Genomic DNA, 24,983 nt, shown 5'->3' with positions numbered 1-24,983 from the left:
AATTATGGAGTCAAGACACTTTAAGTCAAGAATGACTGAAATATTTTAAGCTTTTATTTTCTAGTTAGGTACACAAGAGTTGTTAGCTACGTGCAAACAAGAGAAGAGCTGATAATCTAAATTTGGTTTTCTTTCTTACTTCTAGTTTTCAAGAGTATTAAAAAACAGAGCTTGGCCTACCTTCAAACAAGCTAAGTCAAAGATTTCACCACTTCACAGCAGTGATTTCTGTCCAACCAATTGCCATATCAATGTGATGGAAGTGTCTTACCCTAAGACCTCCACTTCCCTTGGTAGTGCCTTTGGTGTACAGTTAGACAGCAGAAAACATTCTTCCCATGAGAAGGAGAATAAGAACACTGATCAAGGTAAGTTAACTGAGCTTGAAAGAGCTACTTCCAGTGCTTCTGATATAGAGTCTTAAAAGGTAATCACTTTAGGTTTATAGCCCAGATATTAAAATTGAGGACAAGCCTTTCTGAAATCACCCTTCTTTTGATTTTAGTTTTATTTTACAGCATGATAATGAGTAGTCAATTTCACAATTTTATTTTTTCCTAAATAGCTTGACTTTGAAATGCAAATAAAATACAAAATTAAATAAGTACATGAATTTTAAACAGAAAAATATTTCAGTGTCTGTTAGGTATTTTACTAACTTCAAAATGTATGTTGAAAAAAGATAATGATGAAATTGCTTTGAATTTTTCCCAGGTAAACTGAATCCCATGATTTATGTGCAACATACCATTACTACTATGGCTGCCCCTTCAGGACAGTCTCTTGGCCAGCAAGAGGGCCATGGTCTGAGGTACCTCTTAAAAGAAGAAGACTTAGAAACGCAAGATGTCTATCAAAAATTGCTGTTCAAATTACAAGCTGCACTGAAAGAGGTGGAAACATGTGTCTGCCAAATAGATGAGTAAGTAAATGTTACCATTTGGACTTGCCTTTGATTTTTGCATAGAAGATAATGATAAATCTGGGCAATGCTTCTGTGTAGCACAGGATTCAATGCTGACTTCTGACAGAATCAAAGTAAAGTAAGAAATTTAAGTGCAGGTAAATGTTGTATTTTGATCTTTTTCACAGCATACCTGACTTTTTTCCCCACAGTTTGTAGGTTTTTTCCAGTTGTAGATTTTCTTTATAATGTGGCAAAGTGAGTTAATTTGAAGTGAGGAAAATATGAGGCATACAATGTCAGCTACAATTTCACTAAGAATGGAAACAAAGGGGTATAAAAATGGCCTTTATTGAACTCTTCAGGTATTGCTGAATAGTCCCACAGGTGAATTTTTGGTAAGACATTACTCACCTACAGGGAGAACATTAATTTGTTAGAAATTTTTCAAAACCAAATTGACCTTAAGGAAGAGCTGTGGATTTAGGGGGAGCCTAATCACCCTTGAGTGATTAGGACATTTGGCTTGAATGTGGGAGACTCAGAGTCTCATCACAGTTAGTCCTAATTCAGGACAAGGATTTATAACTTGCTTTTTCTTTAGCAAAATAAGAGAGTTGACTCCTGGGCTATTTACTTGGGATAAGGATGAAGAAGTATAAGAAATATTTGTTTTGAAAGATTCCATATGTAATGCAAATGTGGGAAATTAATTTTGAAAACAAAACCAGCAAAATATTTTGAGCTTAAAATACAATCTGTCATGATCTCCAGTTTACATAAGTGGTGTATCATTGTTTCTGATGTTATCTTGAAGACTGTGGTGTGATTTGTCCTTTCATGTGGGACTGAAGGTGGGATTTCTTTTTTTTTTACTGTTTTCATAATATTCTCCTTGTAATAGTTATGGAAGTAATTGTAATTATTATAAGTAACTGTAACGTATCACATACTGCAATCGGAATGAAAGCAAGAGTTGACTCAGTATTTTTAAGAAAATGTTGTTTCCTGTGCCTTTACGTAGTTCTGCTAATTGTCATGCTGAAGATGAAGTAAATTAAATAAATTAATGATATTTTCAGTGCTTGGCTGCACTTCGAAATGACTATCTGTAAAGCCTATGTTGTCTCTCTTCCTCATGGAAGTCAAAATATTATATATGGAATTTTAGTCAATACTTCAGGAAGTTCACTTGCCAGTATGCCACACCTTTCCTTTCCACTCCCTTGAGCTTGTGATGCAAAAGCACAGGAAATTCTGAGCCTTTCTTTTGTATAAATGTATATATAAATACACACACAGAAAAATTGTGTACTAACACAAAGGTTCACTTTTTTAATTCCTGAATTTTCTGTACAGTGACCTTGTAGCTGATCTTGTATAAGGTAGGAAGATGTATTTAGCAAATTTTACCTTTGCCTGATAGGAAGACTGGGACTTTGACTTTTCATGCTTTATTCCTCATGGACATTGAGTGGGCTGCCAGTGAGTAATTACTGTAGAGGAAAGCAGTTCTAAAAAGGAAACAGGATAGCTAAGAGACCTACTTAAAAGTGCTGAACAGGGAAGAGTGAGCAGTCCTGAGGTACATGGTATATTAGAACATAGTTACAGATGCTAATTAACTCTTGAGATTTAGGACTGAAGAAACAAAAGATAGGGTGACACAATAGATAATCCAACAGCCATGCTTTAATTAGAAATTTTCATACTTAAATAGCTGGGAGGAAATGCTTGATTTTGTGCTTTTTATAAAGACAATAGAATTTATTTTTTCTGTTGTGTCATAGTAACAATAAAATTGATGTCTTTTTAATTGAGTTTATTATTATCCTAAACAATCCTCATTATTTTAATATTCTCAGGATGAATGATATGAACATGGTATCTATCACCATTTTTGATTTATATTGATATTGTGTGACAGAAAAATTGGACTACTGAATGACTGTCTGGTACTCTTTATACTTACTGATGGAAAACTTGCTCATGCATGTTACTAGAGGTCTCTGCTCTAGTAACTGTGTTGAGGTCTGTACTGGTCTGTGTTTCAGCTCACAAAATCTTGGGGCAGTGTTGTCTGCTCAACCTCTGCTGTCTGTTAGTGAATTGAAAAATGAGTGCTTCATCTGAAGAGCAGGTCTTTGAGAGCCTGTGGCTTATGGCAAGGGAACATTTAAGAGGAGATTTTGTACTCCTAATTATTGTCTGCACAGGAGTTTATGAGATGGTTTGCTGAAGAGTTTTAGTTGCATAAGTGATGTAGTACTGACAGAGAGTGAGAGAAATACACACAGAATATGTATCCCCTTTCCACAGCCTCTCCAGGCTCCACTGTGCTCACATTCAAATAGTTTAATGGTTTCCCAATACTTCTTTAGTGATGCTTCAGATACCCCATGTTGCTGCTAGGTGTTACACAGAAATAAGTCAGTTTTCGAATTGTTTTCTGTATAGTGACTCTGCTGGGTTCTTGGTTCTCATGCACTCAGTGCTCTCCCACCATCCCAACTCTTTTTTGGAAAGATGTCTTTCAGGAGCATACAAGAGGTTTGAACATTTTTCAAGCCTCTGTGGAGTGAGGAAAAGGCAGAGAGGGTTTTTTGTTACTGCCATTTTTAATTCTTTGACTAACCATAGCAGGTTTTGTTTGTCAGGGTTATGTTGACTTGGGGTGCACATAGGACTAATTTCCACTGATGAGGACTTTTTTTAAGATTTAAATTTCTCTGTTTCATTGAAATGTTTTTCATAGAAACTCTCTAGCTGTAAGTTACTATTCGTGCATGTGTTTCTCCTTTGAGAGCTAGATATCTAAGGTAATGTTGTTTGGGGTAGGCCCGTCACAGGAGAAAATGTATTGGGCATGTGTTGTGTTTAAGAAGAAAAACAAAAGTGCATTAAAGCATGATTATTGGAGAGGGGATGTATCCAGGTTTTTATTTTAAACTCCCTGGACTGAGTTTTTAAGAGCACATCAGTGACTTCAGTAACTACTTTCTCCAGAACTTGGTAATCCAAAGTTCCATCTTTCGTTCATGGTTCAGCAAAAAAAAATTCCTTAGAAAAAGAGCCTGCCTGCTGAGAGAAATGGAAAAGCCCCCTTAGGAAAAGATCCAGCTACCTTAATCAGTCTTTTACTGAGCTCTTGGCAGCAGTGACTAAAAGTCACATAAAAGAAGGGGATATAATAGTCTGTCTGTCTTGACAAATAATTACTCCGGGGAAGATACTTTCAGGAGCTGAAATTGCAGTTCATTATACTTGTTTCTGAATCTTGATTATTTTCTTGCAACAACAAAATCCCCAAGAAGTTACTAGAATGAACTTTTATTTTTAAGTGGATGAGAGTGGGGACATAAGAACAAGCAAAAGTATAGATTTATCTTTGTCCTTATCTTTCAGCAGGCAGAACTAGATGGTCTTTTTGGTTTAAGAGCAGTGTTAGAAAGTTGTACCATGAATTTGTCCAATCTTTTTTTTGAATCCCTTAGATACTTCTTACTAAGAAAGTTTTACAGGTATAAAGAACTATTTTCCAAGGGTTTCTACTTCCATAACACATTTATTTTAGGACAAGTTCAAAAACACATGTGCTCTAGCATGAGATTGACACTGAACACTGATGCAAAATATGGGTCCCATCTCTCTTCCTGTACTCATGGAATTATGCTTGCCAGTGACTGGAAAGAAATGAGTTGTGATTTCCTACGATTTGAAGTGTTAAGGCGTAATGTAGCCCAAAAAATATCAGTCTAGTGGAGGGGTGAGTTTAAATTCTAGTGAAATGATACCTTTAGTATCATTTTTCTGTATTCTAGTTGCAGTTCAGATCAGTATCTTTAACTATATGTGGGATAAAATCTGTCTATTCCCATAAGTAGTAAGAATTTAATGTAAGAAGATCTAACCTGTTTTTAAATCCTGCCATATACTTGGTAGAAAGTTTGCCAGTTGACCATTCTGACAGCTCCTTCAATAAAACCCTGCTACTATTTCTAACTAATTCAAGGAGGGGAAAAAAAGTTTAGTTCAGTGTCCTCTGATTTCAGGTAGTTAACAAGTAGTTTCTGCAAGAAAAATGCTGTTTTTGAAGTCCAAATATTAATTTGAAAGTGTGATTTTAATGGAGTGTTTGAGCAATAGGAATTAAAGGACAATGGCCCATTGTTGCTGTTCTGATCTTGAAAGTAAATTAGAGCATCTCAGTATGAATTAATCATCCAAGAATATGAATTTTTCACTGCCAGTATTTCTGCGTGTTCTAAAAGTAGCAATCTGCACTGTTCTCTCTTCTTGGCTGGATGTCACTTTTGTGCTTGTCACAGACACTTGTATATTAATCATCAGTTTTACTAGTGATAATGGCTTAGACACTTTGAATGTCACGAAGTACACAGAGATGTTAATAAAGATCATTAAAATGCCCTAGTAGAATGGTGTGTGGTGCACACTGGCATGTCTTGTACAGTAGTAATTGGGAAAATACACGCTTTTCACAGACATACAGTTACTGCCATTTGTTTTCTTGATTTGTGCTAAGAAGTGCAGGATTCATATTTAAAAATAGTTATGTTAATATGCAGTTTGACCCCAAGTGTCCAAGAATGTGCTGTATTTCTTCTCCAGCTGGAATCATTGGTTTCATACACTAATAAGTATTTGGTAAGGCTAATGGGTTTCACTGTTAGACTTTTTTAAAAACAGAATGTGTCACCTCCTTCCCTTGTTTCAAATACATATTGACTGAATTAAGATTTTCCCTTCACATATTTTAGAATAATAATTGGAGGATGGTGATGAGAAATGTTATCCTGTTGCTAGCTCACTTTTGAAAAACATGAATTTGCCTTTATTTTTGTGTGTTTCACAGCCTTCTTTCTTCAATAACATATTCTCCCAAATCAGAACGTAAAACACCTGAACCTTTAATACCAGCAGACAGTGATAATGAAAAGGGTGAAAGGAATGGGAAGAAAGTCTGTTTCAGTGTAACAGGTGATGAACAAGAGGATTCTGGTCATGATACCATCAGTAACAGGGATTCTTACAGGTAACTTTATTAATAATATTTTTATTTTTCAACTGAATCAAATATGGAAGCTTGTAAAGTGTGAAGTGGTTATGAAGACTATTAGAATATGATTATGACATTGCTGATGGAGGAGTAACTAGCCTCAGGATGTGTAAAATAAAGTCTTATGAGTACAGATTAGTTATTATATCTTGGTTGCCCAAATCTGGATAGGCTATCACAACCAAAGATGTAAAACTTTACTTTAGATTACCTGTGTTACAAAAACTAGAAATAGCTGCTTATTATGTCTTCAACAACAAACCAAATATCTACCATGGAAAGCAAGGTGATAGAGCCACCATTCTTCCTGATCTAAAGAAAAATATACTGTTTATCAACATATATTTCTCATCTTCTTTCACTCTAAATACTGTAGCGTCAACTCACCTTTAGAATTTGATATGCATACTGTGACTGTGAATGAGCATATGAATAATTTTGAAAAGGAAGGAGTAATTATAGCAAGTATAGCTCTTATATAGATGATACTCTCTTGCTTAGAGAAAATTGACTAATGATATAAAAATGAAATTCAAATTTTAGCTGCAAGTAAAATGAGGGTTCATTATTTGTTCAGTATCATTATCATGCTCAGAAATTAGAATCTCAGTAGGTTTATCATTCTTCTACAGAACTCTGTTGCTGAGGTTTCTTTCCTAAGCTGTATTTGATTACTGCAGCCTGGTAGATACGAACTCTCCATCAGAGTGGAAAGAGAACAACACAGATGTAAACACAGAGATAGTTTGCACAGATTATGTTCATTTTGTTCTTACCGTGGTGAACACACAGGTAAAGTTCTTGGTCCAGCAGAAGCTCATTTAGAGTTTCCTGCATGTTCATGGTGTGTCAAACTGACTGTTCATGAGCTGCTCCAGTGATGTGTGCCTGCTCCTGTTGAGAGGTTTCCCAGCTGGCACAGGATTTGTATGTGGAGAGAGAAGGTGTGACCCAGGACATGAGCATCTCTTTGTTCAAAACATTTTCTTTATTCTGATTCCTGTCCTTTATAGTCCATCCTGGCTGTGTAGGAATAATAAAACCTAGGGTTCTATATACAGAATAATCATAAAATTTGTGCATTAAGGACAGGTGTTGGAGTGAGATCAGAATGGTTTCTTCTTTGCTTAAATAATTGTGTTAGTCAATACTTAAAAATCTCCAGCTCTCATAATGCCACAGTGGTTATTACTGGAACTGTTTGCCTAATGTCAGCCATCATAATGCTCTCATTTTGTATAGGGTCTCCTTCTAAACCTTACAAAACAACACAAAAGTCATGCAGAATGATACAGCAAATGCATCTAATCTGTTTCTCATTTTCTTGTGTTTTATTTTCTCATGCTTTGCACAACCCAGTTTTAATTAACCTTCATCTCCCCTTTGGAGACTTTAATAAGTGAATAGAGTTAGTTAGAAAACATTTCTTAATATCCAGCCAGAAATTTTTAATACTCCTTGGGACTGTTCACCCACTATTAGGAACATGTTGTTACTGATGTCTTTTCATCTACTTAATGGTTATGATTGTAATTACATCATATTGCTTCATTTAGAAGTTTAACTCATTCGTTTACCTCGTTGACTACAGGTCCAAAACATGTACATGAGCCAGGAAATGTAAGTCACTCTCCCTAAATTAGTGAAAAGTCTCTTCTGCATCTACACAAATAAAGAAAATGAACAGGGAGCACATGTATAACTGCAGTGTTATTTTAATAATGGATATGTTAATCTTGGTGAATGGGTACACCCAAATCATAAAACAAGACCCATATCATTATGTATAAACCTCCCTTAGGTACACTTTTACATTATCTTACATTCACTTGGGTTTTTAAGACTCCCTCTGCTGGATAATTACTTAAGCATTTCCTGCATTGAAACTAAATTATTTTCATATGGCTACACAGCTCTGAAGACTTTGAATTCAAATGTATCTTTATAGGATTTTTAGTACAAAAGTCTATATTTTACTCTGGTTTTGCTGCAGGAGTAGGTATATTTCCTTGTATTTTCTGTACAGAACAAATTGCTTTTGAGAGAAAAGTGCAGAAAAAAAATTACACATTTAAATCCCCAAATCTCCCTATTAGACCAATGTGAGTGAGATTGCATATGCATAGAAGTTTTGACTGAAGCCACAGATGTAATTGTCTATACATCTCTAAAAAAAGGAACAGCTGGAAGAGATGGGATCATGAACTGTTGTGGCTGACAAGGAAAACAGTTTGTAATTTCAGTTTTGGTGCTATTCAAATGAATCAAATCTCTTGTAAACCCACTGTGAGACTCTGTTATATAAGTCGTAAAGACTCAATGTTTGTATTAGCTATGGACCGGGAGAAAATGTGAAGTAACTAAAACATTTGAGGGCACAGATTCAAAAACTACCACTCATGCAAGAAAAGTTGGTTGTTTTGCATTCAAAGTCTGTATTACTATTCTGCGAGTACTTGTTCACAGGTAAGGGGAAGGGAGATAATTGAAGCATCTATTTTGGGAATCCGGTCTTCTGAGTCTTACTAGGACTGCAAATTAAATGAAAGTCTAAGCACAGGGATCTGTATTGTGTATAAAGAATTACACAGACCATCACATCATTATATTTAGGATGGGAAAAGGGAAAGAATTTCCATAAATTTTTTTTACAGGGCCTGTGTTAAAGGACATGGCTTTATTTATTTTTTTGTTTTGTGTTTTATTTTCAAGCGACTGCAACAGCAATAGGAACTCCATTGCCTCTTTCACCAGCATTTGTAGCAGTCAGTGCAGTTCTTATTTTCACAGTGATGAAATGGATTCAGGTATGTTTAGAAAAGTCATCTATTAATCTGTCTTCTTTTCCCTTTATTCAATTTTATTAATTTCATTTGCCTGGCAGTTTTATTGTTTTTATATTAAAAATTGCATCCTCCTTAGTAATAGAAGTGCATAATTTTGCTTCTGCCTAGTTAGTGCTGCACTTAGGAATCCTTCTGTAAAAGAGAGCCAACATTCCATTATCTCTGTGAATAGACTGTATTAGAGCTCCTGGAGTCAGTGCTTTTCATGTCTTTAATGTCTTGACAGTGCATTGTGTTGCACAGAGTCAGGAGCATTTTAGGTGAGTGTGGAACACTCTCCTAGCCAGTGTCAGCACCTAGGCAGCAGGACATGGCTCTGTGTGTTTATAGGAAGGAATGTGAGACCACATAGAAGCACATCCTTGTTTATGCCACGACAAATTGCATTTAAGTAATTGCAGCTGCTAATAGGAATGAGATGGAATTTAACTGCATGGAGAAGGAGGTCATATACCCAGGGACTAATAATAAAAAAAAAAAAAATTGCTCTAAGCTGGAAGTATCATTTGGGAATGATGTTGGAAAAGAAAAAACTGGGCATATTATGAATATGACCCACCAATGAGGCCTGGCCATAAGTTTTATTGTCCATTGTACCAGGAGAGATAATTTCAGTTGGAACAGGAAAGTATTAAGACATTATGCAAGGTATCTGAGATACCTTGTGAATTATGCAGAGTAATGTGAATAAGACAGAATTTAATTTCCATTTTCATTTACAGAGTAAAGGATGAAGGACATAATGAACTGTTAATAAAAGAGGAGACCCAGGGTCCATATCTTCAGCTTAAGATAAGAATGATCTGATGTACTCTTGTGCAGCATCAAGCTGAAGTACCAGCTGAGGTGCCTAAAAGAACATGTCTTTGTTAGCCAAGCCCAGATGCAGTGCTTTAGATGACAAATACTGCTCCTCAGGGAAACTCAGACTCTCTGCTGGCTTAATTGTCAGCTGGTTCCAAAGCTAACCTGGTTAACTCCAGATCAGGAGTTTTGGGCACTTTGTTCTCTTGCAGTTAAAATCCTGTGAAGAGGTATAATGGTTGTAAGGACTAAAGGAGCTAAAAAAAAATCAAGGACAGAAAGTGTCATTAAAGTGTTTCACTGACACAAGAAAAATGAGTCTAGATTAACCTTGAATAAATTTGGATCGTAAATTATCAAGTGTCTACTTCTGTTCTGTAACCAACATCAAGGAGGAAAACCAGTTTTAAACTCAATTTTTCAACATTTTTTGAAAGAGTTCAAGGTATATTGCCTGTTGTCTGAAAGAGCAAGTGACAGGGCAGTGACCTAAAAGAGTCCTTCTCCTCTTCTCTTTCTTAGGAAATGATGTGGTATGTGCTGCTAAAAGCTTCATGTTGAATGATTTGGGTGCTGTATTTTTGCCGAATTACTAAAATCTCAGAACCATTCAGTTAGTAAGAACATTAGGATGTGAATTACGTGTAGAGTCCTTATAAAAACTTTACACTGAATGCATTTCAGAGACTTTGTGGTCTGCTGTGTTGGGTTCACACAACTTGGCTATTTAGTCTGGAATTCTAGTTCTAGTATTTTCTTCAGAAGAAAGAAAGGCATGTTCTGGTCACAGAATTGTTGAGGTTTCAAGGGACCTTTTAGGATGATCTGGTCTAGTCTCCCCCTCAAGCAAGCTCATCTAGAGCAGGTCTTCCAAACCATGACCAGTTGGGTTTTGAATGTGCTCCTTTCTTTAAGAGCTATTTCTGTATTATCGAGTAACTAATAAATGCAAAATATGTAGGGAGAACAGTCACTTAGTCCTGACAGTTTTAGCATCAGTCTGTGTGCAAAGCAGATTATCTAAGCTGCAAAGGTTTTGGAAAACATGTTGATGCTTCTAAACAGTTTCTAATTTTAAAATATTTTTCAGGTGATGAGCTTCCCATAAGTGTTCGAATCTCCCATGATAAACAGGACAAGCTCCATAGCTGCTTGGAGCATCTCTTTGGTCAAGTATGAAATTATTTTTCTTGGCTTTGATACTGATATCTGTGCTTGAGCTAAGATGTCTTTAGAAAATACTTCTTTTTAATTTTGCTTCCCACTGTTTACTGAGATGGTATGTATTTACTCATTTTCCCTCAGTTTTCTGTAAATAGTCCAAAACAGCAAATTAAACAGGCCCTTAAATTTAGTCTAACATTCTCCAGTTTGTTACTTTAACTAGAGCCATTAGGTAAGAAAAAATCCGAAGTTGCTTGTCAGTAGTCCACATTTCGTACACAAACAATTTCTAATTGTTGCTGTAAAATAAATAGATCTTTCTCACAGAACCTTGATCCCAACAGGTCGATTCAATCGTCAATCTTTTGAAAGGACCAGCTGTGATGAGGGTCTTTGAGCAGACAAAGTACTTCACACCAGGTCGAGGCCTCCAAGGTAACATTAATTCTAGCTGTGAGAATGAAAAGGCAGCTTGAAGGGTCCATGGCCATGGCTGTCAACTCCTTGAGCTGCTGTTAAAGGATTGATTTTGCTTAATCTTCGTATATTCTGCAGAAACTGATTGTTGAAGTTCATTTTTAATAGATATTAATTCTTAGTTGAAAACTGACTCCTTATATTTTATTGTATAATGTAGGAAAAAATGGCAAATTCAACTGAATTTTAGACTCTGAACTGACTGTTGTATTGCTGAGGTTTTCAAAGAAAGAAGCAATGTTGTTATATATATTTCAAGTGTTTTTAATACATTTTTGTCATAACTGCTGAAGCCATTCCTGATCTATTTTTTTACTAATGCCATATTTTTATTATTTTTGTAGTTATATTATGTTTGAGTTGATTTATAAATAATTTGAGATTTATAGTCACAGCAATATTTATACCAAATATATACTTATATAAATATTACTGATTGCTTAAAAAGAAATATCCTGTATGTAAATTTAGACACTCTACTACCACTTGTATGGTTGCTTAAATCTAAGTCTAATGTATAAATAAGCATGGTGGTGATCATAAGTCATGAAAAATAGAAAGGACTTCTTTCACTGAGTTTAGACTGAGTTTATAAAAAAAAGAAAGAAGTTCAATGGGAAAAGGAATGTTTCATTAATATCAGTAGTGAGGTGTATTGACGCTATACATGTCTTTCACCAAAAAATACTGGTTTTAGGTGGCCAGAGGGTGTTTTTTACCCCAGTTATGAGGTTTTACAAAACCTGAATTCATGAAAGAACACATAACTTCCTTTTTTTTTCCTTTTTTTACTTTTTTTTTTTTTTGGTGGTTTTCTTTTGATTGATTGGGAGTTTGGTTTTTTTGTTTGTTTGTTTTGTTATTTGGGGTTTTATAAAGTAAGTAATTCTGGTTTAAATTTAATTTTCTGATTGAAAGTATTTTGCCTCTAAAAGTTTCCGGGTCCCACTTACCATGCACCATGTTATGTACGTGTTTCTGAAAGAATCACATTTGGGGATGCTGCTCACTCTCTCCTTAGACTTCAGCAGGGAGCTTAGATGACTGTTAGATCTGTCACCGTAGCTTTAACTAGAGTTAAATAGGTTGCCAACTCCATGAGCAGTGAAAACATTTAGGAAAAAAAAAAGGTCTTACTGTGACTTTCTCAGGAGGCTTAAGCAGAAAAATACTATTTTTGTCCTTGCTTAGAGTTTCAGCAAGAAATGGAACCAAAGCTCAGCTGTCCAAAGAGGCTACGACTCCACATCAAGCAAGATCCTTGGAACCTCCCCAGCAGTGTCCGGGGCCTTGCCCAGAATATCAGAAAATTTGTTGAAGGTTAGTAGGAACAGCCTGGTCATAAATAAGCACTTCTTTAATGATACAGAGGGAAGGGAAGGGGAGAGGTAGAGCTGCTTCCTGCTGCTTCAAGGCAAGATTGGTGGAACACAGTGTAGTCCATAGATAGGTTGTACTCCCAATAACAAGATTAGTAGAGTTTATCTCAGCTGTCTTGTACTTACCCTGTTGGCTTTAGATGCTGAAGAGAAAATAGTTTTCTGACAAGTGAAAATAAAGGAACCATATATTGGATGTGGTATTTTTCTGCTTTTCAGTTGCTAGGTTTTTCAGTGTGGTTTTTCAGGTTTTTCAATCCAGCGGGCTTGCCTGATTTGTCACAGAACTTCATGGGACTGATAGACTAAAATGAGGCTTTTATTGAAATTAAACTATTTTTCCCCACTGTCTTGACTGGAGAGATAAAGTGTCTGCTGCTTTTGTCCTGTGCCTTGGTCTTCTCTGTGTTTTTCTGGAGTCATTATCTCTCCTTCTGCTATAAAGCCATAGTTTTCATTTAATCCATCCCAACTGATGGATGGACTCCTCCTCTGCCTCCCTTCCACCACTGTATAGAAGTTACAAGTACTCTGCTCCTCTTCACCACCACTGAAAAGGAGGTTTTAGGCTTTCTCCCCTGTCTTCATAAGAAAGTAACTGGTCTTTTCTCTCCAGAATCTCTTGCTTTTAATTCCTGCTTTATTTCCTGTGCTGCTTGATAAAGAAACAGAAATAAAGAGTTAAGATTATTTTTATAAAAATGCCTATGCTAGAATTCTGTGTGGAAACAAAAACTTAAGACTAGCTTTGAATTATTTGTGTGTATGTTTGTGTGTGTGTTTAGCTTCTTCTGTTTGTGGGCTAGTTGCTGCAGCGTCCCTTAAAGAAACTGTTAAATATCAGACCAATGGGAAAGAATTTTGTGATAAGTTTTATTATTATAAACTTTCAAAAACCAACCAGCCAAACCAAACAAACTCTTCCTTCTCTGACTTGGCATTTCTGATTTGAGATACATCATATTTTCAGACCCTGGTTTAGAAAATTATAAAAACAACCACATAAATGTCTCTCTTTTGAAGTCAATCACAGCGGGTTGACTATCCAATACTAAGTATAGTCCTTTTAGTTTAATGGTGGCTGTCACTGAATGAAAAATTAAGAAATAGTTTTGAATACTTTTTGTTTTTCTAGAGGTCCTTCTTCAGGTTAAACCAAATTATTTGCAAGTATTAATCAGGGTTTCTTTCAAAATCGAGGAGGAATGGAAACGTGTTGTGAACAGTCCTTGCTCAGCCCCTTTCAGAAGCTAACCTTACCAGACCATTTTCACAGACCTTTTTTGCCCATGAATAGAATTATTAGACCTAACCCATTTTAACAATGGTCATATACCCTCAATATTGAGCTGAGTTTATTCAAAATTTAGTGGGAGAGTTCATCAAAGTCCAAATTACTTGCTGCCTCTTTGTAATATAAAAGTTATTTTTTATTTTACACAGTTCAGTACTGAGAAAGATCCAGCAGCTGGATTTAACTGAAATCAGATGAACAAGAAGTGGAGTTAATATTGTTTTTAGCAGCTCCATTTTCCCTTTGTATCTTCATTTCTTGATTTCTTCCTTCCTGTCTTGCCATCATACACTGTGTTCACAGCTGGTCTGGATACCTAGGAGAACCACCAGTACTGCCCTGAGTTATTTATGGCTGAAAACCTAACACATGGCACAGAGTCATCTCCCCATTTCCTCTCTTATGCACTTCATTTAGGAAAAAACCCGAAAGGTGCCATGTAATATGACTGTTTAGTTGGGCTTATGAGAACAAGTTGAACAATGTATTGGGATTTTAGAAGAATCTTCCTGTTTGTTTTTGAGTAAAAGACAATATTTCAGTAATTAAGGAAAGCAGACACATTTTTCTTTTCCAAGAGGAAGAAGTCAAAGGAGACCACAGATACAACTTCACTCACTGTGGGCAAAAAAAATAAAATTAAAACTTCCAGTTGTTATAAACATACTTAACCATTACTGCTCAATGCTAAAGTATGGATGAATACAACAAATTTGTCTCCTTATTGGAAACGGACTTTTTTTTTTATAAAAGTGTCACAGGATATTAGTTTTTTATTCATTGTTCTGTTGCATTGCAGAATCTATTAGATTAGATTGATTAGTGCATTGATGCAGGAGACATGGGAGCCTCACAAAGATGAAATGTTTTAAGTACTAGATACTAAGATTCCTTTTATTTACTTTGTTTAATAAATATGATGAAATGGGAAAACTGAATGCCTTGAGGATGAGTGTTCTGGTCTGTCGGTTTTCTGTTTATTAGTGTTAGAACTGGGAGAACTATTAAAAAAATCCATGAAGGTTTGCACAGATTGGAAAAAAAAACAAAACAAAACCGAAAAAAACCAACCAAACCTTCCTTAACATTAAAATTAAAATATAGCTGGCCATTGCTTTGTCTCATTTGCTTTATTATATCATTAGAGAAAGAAAATTTTCAATGGTTACAGTAAAAGACCAGCCTAGAAAGCTAATCTAGTTGCTAGCATTGAAGAGTTCTCTGAAGTGATATGCAGGTTCTAGGAGGATTTGTCTGGAGCTAAGTAACTAAAGAAAAGAATGAAGTTATTTCTTGGACTGACTGGGCCTAATACATTTTTAAACCAATAAAGCTAAAGATAAGTTGTTGGCACAGGCAGATCTTTGAAGGTGAAGTACTTGATTTTGGTAGAGAAAGCAGTAATCAGGGCAGGAATTGGACAGGCACCAAACAGAGGAAGAATAATGTAGGCACTTGATTGTGAATCTGTGTGAGATATGTAGCACAAGAACTGGAAAGCACAGGAGGAAAAGGCTGGAGTAGAAACCAGGAAAATGAACAAGATGGATGGATAGAAAGGGACTCAACAACAGAAGGGTGTAAACAAAATAAAGAGAAGGAAACATTAATGTAATTGCTTTTTCCCACAGAAAAAATTAGGTAAGATTTTTGATCAAAACGAGAGGTGTTCTGGAGCAAGCCAGATTTCTAGCCAGCTAGTCATGTAACTACATGAGAAAGTGCAGTTGTTTTTCTAGCACTGTAATTTTAAGTTTAAACAGGAAATATGATGCAATTGAGAAAGTTCTCATCTATTTTAAATTAGGAGTGAGGTGTGATGGAGTGTTTTGGTTATTGAAGGTATAAAAAAATGTATTTCAATTTAAATAATAAACCATGCAGTGCAAAATCTATCTTTTTGAAATATTTTCAGGTGTGAAAAACAAAATAAAACTAAAATCTAGCCTTTCCTGGCAAAGATCAGAATAGCAGAATAACGTGGGTTTTTTTAAAATAAAGTACAAAAGAATCTTTAAAAATAAAAGAAACTGAAGGCATCTTGCATTACAAATCAGAATCTAAGAGAAGCTGCTAGGGAGTTACTCTTTTCCATACAACGTGTAGCAAGAAGGAGTGAGAGCTTTCATAGCATTTGGGATTTGTTGAAAAGCAAATGATTGACATCCAAGGTTCACTTCTAACCCCAGGTAAGTAGACAAATAATCTAAAAATAGTCTTTTGCCTGTGGGAATATTTTGAAACACAGGAGACTTATAGCAGTGATAAAAGACAGTTGCAGTGTCCTATGATTTCTCCATGAGCAGGAAATTGTTATTTATAGATACCTCAAATTGTTTTGAATTCAGAGATCCAACAAATCTTATATAAAAAAAGCTGCAAGTAATAGCCTCGATGTATCTAAGTTATTCAGATAAAAGCTGTATTTCCCTACACTCTCTTTTCAGTTACTAAGTTATGGTTGGACTCCAAGACTCCAGGTTATTCATCTCTGTTAGGGATTGTGTTTTCTTTTTTGAAAGACAGAAGGCTAAGAAAATGACCTAGAACCAGGATTTTTCAGGAATAACGAGTAATTTTTAATGTTTGGGTATTTGTATTTGAGATACTGTGATAGTAACAATGTAGGGGGAAACAAATTACTAAATTTTATTATTGCACATATAGCCAGTTTCAGCCCTGCTTGTGCACTGAACAGGGCTTTGAACAGGACTGCAGAGAAACTTCGGTGTGTGAAGGAAGGTTTGGAAAGATGTGAAAGCGTGTGAAGTAGTGTTCTGTTCATCTAAATAGTACCTGTAGGACAACTGATGTGCTGCAAATTAAGGTTATGGCAGATTTTCACCTTCCTGTATCTTGCAGCACTGGTTAACATATTTAAATTTGTGCTCTGGTACATAAAGTGCACTTTCTTCAGCCTGCCTGCAGCCTTTGAAAAGCAGGCCCCTTCCAGGAAAACATAAAAGGTGTGGGGGGGAATTGTAAAGAGAGATAAACCCACATTTTTGCCTGTGTAAATTAAGATTTTTTTTTTAAAATTTCTACTTTTTTACTTCATAGATTGTTAAGTGAAAAGACATTTCTGAAGCGAAATAAAATCCTGAAGGCTGGAAGTAAAGTGAAAATGCTGTTGTATTTTTCCTAAAGGCTTTGGTATCCATTAAAATAGGGATAATTTGAGATTTTTTGGTATGAACAAAAGAGTACAAGAGAATGAGAAGAAAAAATTAGGATAATGTGAGAATCAGTGAAAGCTAGTCTTCTTTTTCAAAGTTTTAGGACTGGAATTCCTCAGTTATGGACTTGGCCTGGCCAGTTGCTGCACATGTGCTCTGAGATAGCAGCTGCCTTTTCATGTGTCTTTCTCAGTGATGGTGCTTTTGATTGTTATCAGTTTTTATCAAGCCATATGTACAATTGAGTGAAGTTGAGACTCATTACTGTTTTGTAGGTATGAATCAGCATTGCCTAGAAAGAAGCTGGTATGAAATGAGAAAATGTAGATGCAATAGTATGTTGATGAAAACACTTTTAACCATTACCTCAAAGTATTTTCTTATTTTTCTTTAAGAGGTGAAAGCACGAATACTCTTGGCACTTCTAGAATATACAGGTAATTTTGCTTGTTTTGGGAGGGAGGGAAGAGACTGTGGATCGTTTGAGATAATTTTTGCTTTTAAACAGAAATCTGTGTTTACATTAAGGGGAAAAATCTCAGATATGATAAAACCTGATAACCAGCAACTTCATCCCACTGTTTAGAGTAAGGATTCCTGAAGAACACAGTTTCAGATATTTTTAACAAACATTGCACTTTTTTTTTTCTTTGAATGCAAAATACCTTATCTGGTCATTTACTTTAGATCTTGGCAGATAAAGTAAGTACTGAACACTCAGCTTTTGCAGTGTCTCAGCTGTCTTTCTTCTTTGGGAGTTTTCTTATTTGCTGTTTTTCTTTTCATTCCCATCTGTTTCCAGATTTATATTGCTATTTTAACCCGTGCCTTTCCTTTTGTCTATTTTTAGAGAATATTTAAGTTCCTCCTTTCTGGAAGGACTCTGATTATTCTCTGTATTAATTCTACTATCATGCCATACAGCATACAGCTTAAAATACACAAAATAGGGATGTGTGTTTGGAAAATTAATGTCACTGAATTGGTATTAAAAAAATAATATCTATGGCACAAGTTTCCTTACAGTTTGTAGGTGCCAACATGTTCAAGTAGGCAGTCCAATTTAACTGTAAAAGCTCATTATTTTGACCGTCTTACAGCACTGCATGAATGCATGATTTAATTATTTTTGTTATGACACACAAGAACAATTTTATAAAGGGGATTATAACCTTTCTTTGTTGTTAGATTTCTTCAAAATATTAGAAAAGTTTTTAGTAATTTCTCATTTACCATAAAATAAAAAGTGAATTGAGAAAATATCCTAGACTTGATTTTTTAAAAGTAGTTTTCCCTATTTATGTTGTTTTATAAGTTGGTAAACTATCTAGTTTATTTTGTATAAAAATATTTTTGTAAAAGGACCCCAAAGTGCTCTTGTATTCAGTATCTAATGTTCAGGTAGTATTAAATGAGATTCAGAAATGTGTTTGAGACACAGCAGAGCTGCCTCAGGAGCAGGAAATACAGAGGAAGCCAGCTGCTGTTAGAAAGAAAGAGATAAAATTCAGCAAAGTGGGAAACAATGTGTGTTGGGCTCAAATCCTGAGCACTGTTGGAACATTTGAAAGTTTTTTGACTGTGGAGAAGCCAGTGGGATTTTTGAAGCTGCAGATGTGTGTTATTTTGAAAGATGAAAATTCTCTCTTTTCTGGATTTGCACAACTTGAGAGAGACAGAGAGGTTGATTTGAACAATCAAAAAAAAAAAATAATCCCCCCCCCCCAAAAAGAAAACCAAACCACCAACAACAAAAACCATTGAGTCATAGTGCATAAACAGTAGTGATTGTCCATTTATGGAAAATATTCCCAAGATATTGGGTTCTGAGAAACTGTCAAATAGAATAGAAATGATAGCAAAAGAATGTTCATTGTTATCAATCGCTGAGGAAAAGACTGAAGAAGATCTCAGAGGAAAATAGACAGAACAGGGTTACTTTGAGCAATATCTGGAGTCCAAAAAGCACATTTTTAAATTTGGTAGTAACTTTGTGACTACTGAATAATTTCTGCTGATTAACCAGCCATCAGAATTCTTGTCAGCTCCATAGAAAAGTTGGAAGAAGACCTAAGCCTCTTAGAGGCAGAACAATCTAGTAGCAAAGACAAATATTTTAGGTTTTGGAAAGACCTCTGTATCACCTGATCTGCTTCTCCTGCTCTGAGAAGGATTAAGTCTACCTGAACCATCGTGATTGATGTTTGCCTAACAGCTTATAATGATAAAATTACTTGAAGACCTTCAGAAAAGAGGACGAGAAAGAAGAGCTGAATATTTATCATCACAGTTTTGTTCTTTATTGGGAATGTGTTTCCCTTTTTAATTCTTTTGACCTTTAGCTAATCTAATACCTATGCCCTTCAGAATAAATTGGTAGGTTAGCTAGTCCCTAATTCAAATCACCTGCTAATGTTCCATAGCTATCTACCTAAAGACCTTTTCTGGACTTTGTTGGCACCATAAATCTCTGCTGTTTCCTGGACATGTGGTGCTGCTCTGTACTTATTTTATAGATTCACATTCATATAAATTTTATTTGGATAGATTGTGTTCTGGTGAGAATACTGTGCTTTCCAGCAGACAGCCTTCATCTGCCCTCCCCAGCTGGTAGCTGTGGAATAAGCCAGATGATGCAGTCATGTTAAGAACTTCTGACTCTCCTTGCTTTCTGGTGGAAAGTAAACGTTTGTAGGCCCAGCTTGCTCTCACATTTCAGCAAAGAGATCTGACTTGCCTCAGTTGTTCTGTGACATTAAAAGTACATATTTCTGGTGGAAAGTAAACGTTTGTAGGCCCAGCTTGCTCTCACATTTCAGCAAAGAGATCTGACTTGCCTCAGTTCTGTGACATTAAAAGCACATAGAATTTATGGGATGTACTTTAAAATCTAGGAGAGAAACATACATTGTTTATAAAGAAATACTTTAAATTCCAGATTTTAAATACACTCATATGCAATTTTAGAATCATAACATAATATTTTAATGAGAAAAATGGCAAATTGGGTCATAGAGAACTATTAACTAGAGATAACATTAGGCTGTAAACTTGTAAATTGCTTGACATAAAAATGATGTGTTTTATAGATAAAGAATTCAAGCCTAGTTTCTTTGCTGTTAACTAATCTCCTGTTTAATTTTGCTTTTGGCTTTTACACCTCGCAGATAGCGAGATACAGCTGAGGCGAGACATGGTCTTCTGTCAGAGCCTGGTGGCCACAGTCTGTGCCTTTTCAGAGCAGCTGATGGTGGCCTTAAATCAGATGTTTGACAACAACAAAGAGTATGAAATGGAAACCCTGGAGGCCAGCAGAAGGTGGTTGGAACAGATAGCCAGTGCAGGTCTTCTCCTTCATTTCCAGTCCCTGCTCTCTCCAAACCTGGTAAGACTCCTCTTGTCTCATGCTTGGTCAGAGTCCCTTTTCCTTTCCTGAACCAAGGACATGGCTAAATAGTCTCAGATGTAAATCTGATTTTCTATGTCCTTTTTGCTAATCTTGGTACTTAGCTTCTATTTGGAAAAGTTACAATTCTGATACTTAAAGATTTGGGATCTGATACAGACCATTACAGGTTGGTTATGATATGGGAAATAAGTTTTCCACAAAGACAGTATTCTGTTTGCTTTGAGTTAGCAGGTAGTGAGTTTACCCTTGACTCCCCACTGCTGATGTAGCTGTTCCCTGGGATTGAATATAGTGTTAGGCGATAAGCAGAGTTTCATTTTGCAATTAGCAACAATGCAAGGTAAATAAAATACCTGGTTTAGGTCATTTTGTCACCCTTTTCCCTAAAAAACAATAGGTATAGTAGTTGAAGGAGTAAATGTGCTGGTCTGTTTTGCTCCTGTCATATGGAAAATCCTTGTAGCCTGTCAGAGTAATTGGAAATCGACTGTTTCTTCACAAGGCTTGGCAAAGAGCCATGGCTTAAGAAACAATTAAAACTGGGACATGGCTTTGTAGTCCCTTAATCCTCAGTTATCCAAAGTGCTTCTTTAGCTATTTAAGATGCTTCTCACACTAAACTGGTTCCTGCTAGCCAGAGGAACTGTGAAACAGTCTGCATAGCCTTCTCCATGACAGTTTGGTCTACCTCTGGAGTTGCTTCTTAAGAATAAAACTCCATGTAAATAACAGATGATGTTCCTAGTATCGAAGATGTTCTATCCTCTCGTTTTCTGTCTTGGCAGCAAATTGCTGACAAATTAACATAAGAAACCTTAGAAGCAGCAGAAACCAATACAAATAAAGTTATTTCTAAATTACAGTCATAAAGTCTCAGTCTATGTATTGGGAAGCCAGTGTGACCAAGTACCTCACAGGCAGCTCTGGTACATGGGTTTGCACGGGTATGTGCAGTTTTCAAACAGATATAATCAGGGCCTCAGAGAAATAGGGGAGCTCTTAATCCACATGAGGAACATGTGAAGAAAGCACTGTCTGGGAAGCTTGGACTCATGTCTTGAGTCCTGGATGCTTTTTGACAATGTGTACCACTAACAGGTGGTCCAATACTTAAGAGTTCAAGAGTAAATTCCATTGGTGTCTGTCTAATGTTTTACCTTGTGCTTTGTTGTTGTGTTAGCACAAAGCAACTGTAGTCTTTACAGCTCTGAATAATGATATTTTTTTCACTGCAGATTGCAGTGATTTCCTTTGTAGTGAAAATGTGTGCTACTCAACTATTTTCACATAATCAGATATCTGCAATATGCATTGTCCAATTGAAAATAAAGTTCAGTCTTTTCTGCCTAACGATTCTTAACCAAGGGAATTGTATCTAAAGGCAGCTTTTTCAATACCTTCCCAGCACTATTTGGCTTACAAATTATCTGTGTTATTTCAAACAAGGGGTTATTTTAAACAAGGGTATTTGAAGGAAATTACATTCATTATGGCCAGAGTTCAGTAAAGAATGAGCAGTTGTGCAAGAGTTTCCCACGCTGCTCTATGGTATTCAGACTGTTCTGCTGACAAAATCACTCTGTCCATAGACTTCATAAATTGAACCAGAAGACAAGATATTTCTAGCAGATTTGCTTTTTCATAAGTACAAGGGGGAAAGCTATTTCACTATATAGATCAAGGAAAATAATGGGGTTTTTTTCTTCTGTTCTATCATGTTGTAAACTATAATTTATTGTCAGTTTAGGGACAGCTATTTATTATTCTTTGCCATCCTACTGTTTCAGTTCTTAGAGGGGGAACAACACATGATTCAGATTTTCTTTTGGCTCTTGCTAATCTAAGGAGCCAGGGGAGGGCTGTGTAAGGAATAGAATTACTTTAAGTGATTATTGATTTAAGCTGTAATTGGTCTGCATAGTTAACTCAAGATAAACATAATTGTAGATTACTATTTTCTTTTTAAAGGTTCAGTTGTCTTGAGAAATCCTGGATCTCTTTAACTATCTCTTTCGCTCAGGGGTACACAGACTGAACTATAGGTGCAAATCAGAATATTGGCACATCTATGTACTTGATTTGTGCCTAGAGTTTTGTAGGTGAAGTGCAAGTCATCCTGAGCTGTAAATTTTCTGAGCTTCTGGTTCAATTATTGGTGCTTAGAGTGTAGACAATAAACTCTTATATGTTGTTCGTAAGTGAAATCCTGAAGTTATGGCAATTTTAAAAGAAAATTGCTAAAAAAATATAGTTTTCACATTTCCCTTCTATTGCTTTATGAGATGGACCTGGTGGCAAGACAAGGTGCTAAAATCTGGTGTCTTACAGAATAATGACAGAATGACTTTATTAAAAGACATGAGAAATAATGGTGGCTATAAATTACCTATTAATTTACTGTATGATGTGATAATTTTAATAATCCTGAACTAGTAATAAAAGGGAAAATGCTAATAGAAACAAAGAAATTTACCTCGTCTAGGAGTTAAATAGGTTATACACTGCAGCGGTGAAATGTTGTGCAACACTCTGTAGTTAATTTTATGTCTTGTTTTTTTATATTATTTCTGGTAGGGAAAACATCTGGCTGAGATGACCTTTCCAATTTTTATTTTGCCTTTTTTAGGCTGATGAACAAGCTATGCTAGAAGACACATTGGTTGCATTGTTTGACTTGGAAAAAGTTACTTTCTTCTTCAGACAATCAGAGCCAGAACCACTAGTTGCAAGTGAGTAATTAATATCTGGATTTTACTGGTTTTGTAACATTTTTTGTTCCTAGAAGATCACCTCTGATAGGGAATCTTATACAACTTGGAATTATGGAGAATAAGGAGATGTATAGCTCTCCGGATATTTCCTAGATGTACTGAAATACTGCTGTCATCAGTGACACTGCATCTGGCAATGTCAGTAACCCTGGGGGAAGAGTTGTTTGCTTAGCTGAATTTTGGGAGTATGAACATTGGGAGTATGTGACTGCATCTGGAAAGTCCCTGGAAGACCCAACTGTTGTTGAAGAAATGTGTAAAAATAGCTTGAAGGTCTTGGTAGGGAAATGCAACTGATATGAGGACCCAGAAGCATAAACCACATTTCATTTTGTTGTGTGAAAAATAAATGACTTTTTGAAGAGTTCCTTGAGAGGACAGGACAGGCACTATTAGGATCGCTTTAAATTTGGCAAGAACCTTTCTCTGAGACCTGCTGCTGCAGATGATCAGGGTCCTGAAACCTTCGTCACAAAACTTGCCCAACTCAGCAGGAAAGGACTGTCTTTGCAGTCTGCTGTTCACACACTTTGCTCATTTTCAGCCATTCCTTTATTAATGTATGGTCAGCCAGTAAATATTGTCCTGCAGTGAACTTTGTTTAGTGAGCAAAAAGGCCTCATTTTTTTCCTGTCTCACAAGTCCCCGGGGAAGGGAGGAAAGCATGTCTGCTTCACATCAAGCCCTTCTGAAACAATTCCTTTGCTGGATTAAGACCACACTGGAGAGAACTTCTGCAATAACCAAAACCAGAAGACACAAAGCTACTCCACAAAACTGCCTCTGCTTAGGAGAATTCAGTAGCACAGGGCTGAGAGTCAGGTAGGATTTAGCCTGTTCAAGACCACAGTTATTTTGGTTTGATTCAAGTACGGCCCCTGCTCAGAGTGTGTTCAAAAGAAGCCCTGCTAAACCCAGTAACAACATGAAAATGCAGTTCCAGGAGGGCCTCCTAATGTGGAGTTAATGCTGTCATGAACTGTTCATCTTGCAGGATCTTTCAACTGAGGTGTCTGTGCTAATAAACAGGAACGCCATGTGCTCAAGGATTGTAATGAATTCTGTGTTTTCTTTTGGTTTAAATGCTGCCATCACAGTCACACTGACTATGTTTACAGTAGCCCAAGAACTGGCAAAATACTTTTTTTTCAGTTATGATTCTGCATAATCAATAAGAGAAGATAAGTATTTTCTTGTTACCATAAGTAGTGAAAATGTTGCTTGGAATCTTTAGTGATTAGGTACAATGTGATTTATGCTCACAGTAAAAAAACTCTATGTAATAATAATAATAATAATAATAATCTGCAAGCCACTATGTTTGTTACTGTTTTCAACTTGGAGACTTATCTATGGAAACAATCTATAATGAAAAATACTGAATGTTGTGTCTGCAGTGACTTTTTTATCTAACTGCATGAATTTTGTGTGCAGCAGTTTCTGGAAAAGAATGTGTCATTGCTTACAGTCGAATTGTAACACTGACTATATTTTTAGATGTCCCAATCACATACCAAGCAGAAGGAAGCCGGCAAACACTGAAGGTTTACTTCTACCTTGATGGTTACCACTTTGAACAGCTTCCACAAAGGCTGAAGAATGGAGGAGGATTTAAAATCCACCCAGTGCTTTTTTCACAAGGTAACTTGAGGTTAAATTCACCCTGCCCTGCTTTTTTCACA

General features: G+C 36.0%; 1 protein-coding gene across 1 annotated transcript in view; it reads left to right on the top strand.

Moving 5' to 3' along the window:
* Positions 1-24,983, top strand: part of PREX2 (phosphatidylinositol-3,4,5-trisphosphate dependent Rac exchange factor 2) — a 168,764-nt gene that overhangs the window by 97,232 nt on the left and 46,549 nt on the right. The window contains exons 24-34 of the mRNA XM_039702827.1: positions 146-368; positions 715-922; positions 5,778-5,957; positions 8,694-8,788; positions 10,722-10,804; positions 11,140-11,230; positions 12,464-12,592; positions 17,517-17,558; positions 20,289-20,506; positions 23,157-23,259; positions 24,799-24,942. Of these exons, the coding sequence (XP_039558761.1) occupies positions 146-368; positions 715-922; positions 5,778-5,957; positions 8,694-8,788; positions 10,722-10,804; positions 11,140-11,230; positions 12,464-12,592; positions 17,517-17,558; positions 20,289-20,506; positions 23,157-23,259; positions 24,799-24,942 (1,516 nt within the window). The remainder of the gene's footprint in view (positions 1-145; positions 369-714; positions 923-5,777; positions 5,958-8,693; positions 8,789-10,721; positions 10,805-11,139; positions 11,231-12,463; positions 12,593-17,516; positions 17,559-20,288; positions 20,507-23,156; positions 23,260-24,798; positions 24,943-24,983) is intronic.

This window comes from Passer montanus, unplaced genomic scaffold, assembly GCF_014805655.1.
Source record: "Passer montanus isolate IOZ18808 unplaced genomic scaffold, ASM1480565v1 scaffold16, whole genome shotgun sequence".
NCBI classification, from domain to species: Eukaryota; Metazoa; Chordata; class Aves; order Passeriformes; family Passeridae; genus Passer; species Passer montanus.
The sequence above is the reverse complement of the archived record's forward strand: the minus strand, read 5'-3'. Positions and strand labels throughout refer to the sequence as shown.